The 6968-nt window shown below is 31.5% G+C and overlaps 1 protein-coding gene across 1 annotated transcript; it reads left to right on the top strand.

Annotated features, from left to right (window-relative positions):
• The first annotated feature begins 405 nt into the window (after positions 1-405).
• On the top strand, positions 406-4867 carry LOC115975103 (protein PHOTOSYSTEM I ASSEMBLY 2, chloroplastic-like). Its single transcript, XM_031095747.1, has 4 exons — positions 406-681; positions 2013-2072; positions 4381-4427; positions 4538-4867. Exons 1-4 carry the CDS (start codon positions 499-501, stop codon positions 4623-4625), a joined length of 378 nt encoding a protein of 125 aa, XP_030951607.1. The 5' UTR covers positions 406-498; the 3' UTR covers positions 4626-4867.
• Positions 4868-6968: the final 2101 nt, after the last annotated feature.

Below are 6968 nucleotides of genomic sequence, written 5' to 3'. Positions count from 1 at the left end.
CCCCTAACCAAACAACCCCTAGAATTTTGAGGATCCAAATTTGGTTGATGTGGTGGAGGATTTTGATGATCCACTTTTCTATCATTCATAATATATATATATATATATATAAATACAAATGATGAAAAACAAAAATGTAGTTTATTCGCCCAACCAAATATATCTTAAATATAAAGCTTTTCTTTTTATCCACCCCGAAAATAAAAAGATTTCATTAATGTAAAATTGTAAACCAATGAACATCCCATTCCATTTTAGGCAACAAATATTTGTGTCCTTATGAGAGAGAGAAAAAGTAGTGGCTCTCCTTTTAGCTTATAGGATCAACGGGTGTGTGTCACGAGATTCTCATTATTCACACGTGTGAACTTCAACTTCCAAGGAAAAGAAGCCAACTCACCTTGATAATTGTTTAAAGGTGAGGCAACTGGAAACTGTTCACACAAAATTCTAATAAATATCCATTAGAAATAACAACAAATTCCTAAAATTAATTAAATGGCTGAGCTCTCTCTGTGTTGCAATAGCTTGACTCCTCCGCCACTACCAACATTTCAGCATCCTCATCAATTTAGTCCAAGGGTACCGATCGTCATAGGTGGCAATGGCATAGAACTCAGACGTGGAACAACAACAACTACAGCTTTCGCTGCAAAATCTGGTGGTTTCTCACTTAATTCGGTAAACTCTCTTTTATTTTATAGCTCTACTTTACGTCATATTTTCTTCTAAACTACGTTTGTTTCATGACATTTATTACTTTTGAAGATGAGCCTACTAGTCTGTTTCAGTTAGTTAAACTGTCAAATAAGAGAGACATGGTTTAAGCCTCCTTTTAAAAAAAATTTTGTTGCGAAAATATGCATAGGTAAAAAAAAGTTGTAAAAATATGTGTTTTATTGTTTAAACGATGAAAACTGTGTTGAAACAATATTACCAAACACCTCTTGGTTTCTTTGAGACGATGACAAAGAAAAATCATTATAAGGGGACGATTGAAATTCTATCACGAACTAAAAAAATAAAATAAAATTATTTGAGCCACCTATGATCAGCAAAATTAGTATGTATTCGAATTAAATCACTGCCACTTATGTGGCTTCTTCTTTGAATATATATGTACTGTCATGTGTTTCACTCATGATTTACAATCAATTAGATGAACTGGACTTTTATTTTATATTTTTAAATGCTTCATTACCGGAGTTAGAATTAAATTCAAATAGTTGGCTGTATATTTAATTTTCCTTGAAATAGAAAACTAAGGTTGCGGGATAAGCTTATGCACTTTCTTTTATTATTTAGCTTATTTTTGCTACTATTCATTGGTCTTATTATACTATTTAAGTTAATTTTTAACTTTATCTACTATATTTTTAGCAAAAAATTTTCAGTTTTAGTTAAATAAACAGTTCCCAAATGGATCCTAAATCGTTTAAATTTAATTGAAAAGCATAATGCAAAATTTAAGTTTTACTTTATTGATTAAATGATTATATTTATCGTTTCTTGACATTTCCAATCAATAATTTATTATGGTATCAAAGCAATAGAACTTGGGTTCGACCCTAAGTTTAGGTCAGGAGAGTGTTAGAATATTGATTAAGTTTTTGGCACAGTTGATAATATATCAACATAAGCTTGAATGTACTCAATACCGGACTTATTAATTAATTTATTAGCCTAATTAACCTAAAATTGTATGTAGAGCACTCTAAAAGCGTACTCAGTTTTGACTAGCATGTGATAGTTTCGATATTGCTTGTTGTGGGTATGAATAGGGAAGCGCCATATCTCTGCATGAAAGGGGAAGAACATAACATGGATGGTCAGGTCACCATTTTATGAGAAAGAAAGAACTACCAAAATTTTTAGGAAGCTTGATTGACTGGATTATAAATTTATATGAACACAAAGAAACATGAAGGACCTTCAAATGATTCTCCATTGCTTTTAGTGGTATAATGCACATTTGGACATAGATTTACATTCATTTTTCTAATTGTCTGCAGATCTTGAAAAGTTGTGAAACATGTGGAGGAAAAGGTGCTCTAGAGTGCTCAGGATGCAAGGTAATTCATTTTATAATGCGTTTTATATGCATATTTGTATTCTTTTCTTCTTCTTCTTCTTTTTTTAATTGTTTTTTTTAGAGTCCTTCATACAAGTTAACTTGTTAGTTGTTGCTATTATAATTATTATTAATTTTTTTTTTCTCGAAGTGGGGGTGGGGGGGGGTTGTTCATTTTGGACCAGGCCACAAGACACAGGATCTAGCTAATTCAGATACTTCCAACTAACAATTAGGGACTAAAAGGCCTTTTTTTTTGTTGTGTTGAATCATTAAGGGTCTGTTTGGATTGATGGAGGAGTGAGGGGAGTGAAGGAGAGTAGAGTAGAATTACCTAAAAATAGGCTAATTTTGATTCAATTCTTATCTACTCTACTCTACTTTCCTTCCATCTCCCTCGATCCAAAAGAACCATAAGAATTGGTAATCCATTCAATTGGCTTAGGCTATATATATATATATATATATATATATAAATATATAGGTGATGGTACAAGATGCCTTCACAAAAAGGTGGACAAAACTGGCGCTTTGGACCTTGTGTTGGATTTCTTTTTTGTTGGATAACATTGCATGTAACTTTACCAAATAAAGAAAGTGATTGAACCCATGGCAGGTTAGGGCTTTTCTGTTTTGCCTTGCAATATCCCAAATCCAATGGCCCATCTTTGATATCAATTCAGAATCTGTTTTGTCACTTTTGTCTTTAATTCTTCTGGACGTGGTTACTACATTTTCTTGAGCATCATTCTTAATCTAAGCAATTGAACTAAGGAGTAGTATTGTTGTCATTTTTAAATCTTCATGTTAAATCTTTGATTAATATTGTTTTTCCATTAACAAATGCGCATGGAAATCATGAATAGATTTTGCTTCACACCAAAAAAAAAAAAAAAAAAAAAAAAAAAAAAGAAGGAATAAAATAAAATAAAAGAGAACTAGGAAAGATGTTTGGCCTTCAATGTTCTTGCGAAAGGTACCAAGTCTAGTAAATCAGAAGATTAGGGTTTCATACATAGCCGAATGTAGTGCTTTTTTCTCATTAAAAAAGAAGAGGAACGTAGTGCCTTTTCAGTCAAATATATGCTGACATAAATTTCCATGTTTGAAAATTGATTTCCTATAACTTATTCCAGGTGGTTGTGCACTTGTGCTTAAGGAATTTGTTGAATTTAAAGAAAAAAAATTATATCTGTGCCAATATTAAAAAGATGAAAAAAAAGGAAATAAGATAAGAAAAAAGAAAAGAAGGTAAATTAACTCCCTATTTATAGATTGGAAGTGTATCATCGTATTAAAAGGTCTGGGATTTTCACAAGTCCAAAAAAAACTAAGCATATGTTGAATGTGTGTGTCTATATATATATATATATATATATATATATATATATGTATAAAGTTAAAGTTGAGATAAAATCTAAATAAATTCCAAAATGAAGTTTAACTTTGTGTATGTTTCAAATTAATTTCTTAATTTTGATGTAAGTATTTATTACTCACTGCAACAATCGAGAATTTTGTGAGTTTTATATTAAATGTGACACCACTTTCAATAAGAATTAATTTTTTTTTTAATATAAGAATATATAGCATATTGAACTAGTATTAGTTTACATTTTTTTAAAGCAATTAGAAAATTTTTTTATTATTATAATTTTTTTTTTAAATAACCTTATCATTTGAAAGAGAGTAAAATCATATTCATTGAATCTAAATTAAGTAAGATAATTCAAGAATAAAATCATACTACAACTGTAATTCATTGAATCTAAATTAAGTAAGATAATTCAAGAATAAAATCATACTTTTTTTTTGAAGCAAGAATAAAATCATACTACAACTATAATTAAAAAACGTAAATTGTAATTATAAGTAACATAACCTATAATTTAGAGAAAAAAATTGAATTTTAAGAATATAATTTAAAAGGAAAAATTGTTAGTCTCTAAAAATTGAAATCTTATTTTTTATTTTCTCAATGCCCCCACCAAGAATAAAAATATAATGATCAAAACCATAGTTTATAAAACTGGCTCCAAAACAAAACACAAAGACCAAATTTATACAATTAAACAATATTCTTACAAGGCTTTTTTAACAGTTGACAAAATATAATAATGACCATATTTAGCTTAGGTAGGAATTATAAAATACAGCTAATTGCAATATAAATAAATGTTAATATAGTTTATATTGAGCTTTTGAGTAATGCAGTCTATTTTAAGATGAATTACTTTTTTTTTCCTTCCTTTTTCACTCATCCGTTGTTGCAATATTGTGAAACTAACGCCTTTTTCATCTTTCATTAGGGCACAGGAAGAAACAAAAAGAATGGAAATATTTTTGAGCGCTGGAAGTAAGTTCATTACTATTTTTAAAAATCACTTTGCTTAATTTGAAGAATATGTAATTTATAACTTTCCTGGTCTAAATAATTTCTACTTTTTTTAATGTGCATTTGCATAGATGTTTTGATTGCCAAGGATTCGGGCTAAAGAGTTGCCCTAGCTGCGGGCAGGGTGGGCTGACACCAGAGCAAAGAGGAGAGAGATAATACTGCTTAAGAACTTTGTAGTTATTTGAAAGGATGGAAAAACGCAAAAAAGGCATAAACTCTTTGTATACTGAAAACTGTTAGCACGCACATTGAATTTGTATATTGAACTTCATGATTTGAAACTCTAAAAGCTAAGCTTTGTCTGTTTGATGAGACTTTGGTACCAACTAAGACAAGCGCCTAAACTAGTTTTCCTTGAGGAACCATAACGGAAAGAGTTGATGCCATGAGTTGTCTGATTCTCTGTATGTCTATGCTTCCATGATCACATGTTTTATCTGCTTTCCCTTGCTTGTCTCACATGACATGTAGTATCCTAACTCCAGACTTAGTTTGGTAAAAAGGCCTTTTATGGAGTCCTATTTTGGTTTTTGGACCTATAACCAGGTGGCGACTCATTCGTCTCTTTTTAAGAGACTCTGCGTACTTCCAAGCTCGTATCAGCTTTGAGTCTAAAACTGTTTTAAGGGAAATTGAGTACTGCGTATCTTGCCTTTGCGAAAAGGAACCGACATGTCGACGTGTCCTAAAAGAGAGTATGAATCACGGAAATTACAATTATCAACGACGTCAAGGCCTTAGCGGCCTCTTTCCATGAGGTCAGGTTATGTCATGTACGTTGTTAGGAGAACTTGGTAGCCTACTAGCTCGCTAGACGAGCTCTTCTCTCTGATCATATTCTTATCTGGACGGAGGTTGTTCCTTTAGACATCCAGGTTGTTTAAAATAACAATGTTAGTCAAAATCTTTAAAAAAAAATGAAAAAAGTTTCTGTTTGGTATCTAAAAAAAAAAAATAAAGGTCATATATACCATTTAAATTATTCCCTTGTTATGATGTGTTGAGCAAATATATATAATGATCATTGTCCTAGAAATTGTGGGCTGTTAGACTAGCTCTCAATCTTTTTCATAGTGCACACGCACGCATAAATGTATTAGAACTTCATCAATATAAATATATAAAGGAAAATTATTATTTAACATTATTGGTTATATAAATAATATCCCCACATTCACACAAGGTGTCAATATTTTTTAAGAATATTCACCTTATACATAATATATATAAAAGAGTGTGGGTTGGATGTGAATCAATCAAAACCCATAAAAAAAAAAATGATAATTGACTAGTACCCTTTAGAGCTAGAAGAATTCTCTTAATTCTTCTATCGTGGAGAGAATTGTATAGCTTTTTTCCCTTCATTACAAGCCTGTGAATTCTCTTCAAGAGATGTTTCATTATTGTTCTCTGCAACAAAAGCTCCGTGACTAATTTCTAACTGAATATCAACTGATTCAACTACTGTTTTCGTGGGAGGAAGGAGGGAGAGGCGGCAGAGTGGGCAGGTGGTATGGGTAGTGAGCCAGTAACCAATGCAGTCCTTGTGAAACATATGGCCACGTACTGGTATTTGTTGAAGCCTGTCATCTGTTTGGTAGTTCCCAAGGCATACGGAGCATCTAGCAAAATAAAAAGATAGGACTATAGGAGGAAGTCGAATATTTTATTTATTTATTATTATTATTTTTCCATTTGAAGGTAAAAGTTATCGTATGCACTATGTAAAGTTAAATTGATATATAACTTTTATAAGATGAATTACACTAATTGCTAAAAAGATAAACTATAAGGGTGGTGCACAACAAAATTTTGATGGGCCCGCAATTTTTTAAACTTAGGTTAATATTGATTTTTGTTTGAAGTTAAAATTTTTTTATTTTAATTTCTTAACTCTTTGACCACATTTAAATTTTTTCATTCAGTTTTTTTTTCCTCGATTTTGTCACCAACCGCCCTTTGCGCCAAAGTATCAATTGCACTACTACTGTTGTGAGGAAGATAACGTCTTGGAGAGATTCTAATTGAGTTGTTGATATACTTAGTAATAGGGGGGGGGGGGAATATATACGGTATGAATGCAAGATTTTAAAATGATATATATAGAAGGTATCTTCATTTGTAGGTTTCTATGGATTTGTAACTGCTTTTATGAATTTCATAAGATTTGATGTTTCGTTTGACTTAATAGAGATTTTCAATTTTATTTCTTTTACGTATTGATCGGCCAACAACTTGTGATGGTGGTGTAAAGGATCTAAGTATGGTGGATTTTCTGTTGAGGGGAGAGGGGGGGGGTGTGCAACTGGAGGTGAAGGGTGGCTGGCTGATTGGATGGACTTTTGTTAGTGGAGTTTTGGGTTTTGGGTGATGGTTCTTGGTGGTGGGTGTAGAGTTGTGGAGTTTTTTAAAGCAAAAAAAAAAAAAAAAAACATAAAGTAAGTCCACTCGCAGTGCATCTCCTACGGAGAAGCTCTCCTTGTATACCACAACTGTTAG

Source organism: Quercus lobata, chromosome 2 (assembly GCF_001633185.2).
Source record: "Quercus lobata isolate SW786 chromosome 2, ValleyOak3.0 Primary Assembly, whole genome shotgun sequence".
Taxonomy (NCBI): domain Eukaryota; kingdom Viridiplantae; phylum Streptophyta; class Magnoliopsida; order Fagales; family Fagaceae; genus Quercus; species Quercus lobata.
This window is presented reverse-complemented; position numbering and strand designations above follow the sequence as displayed.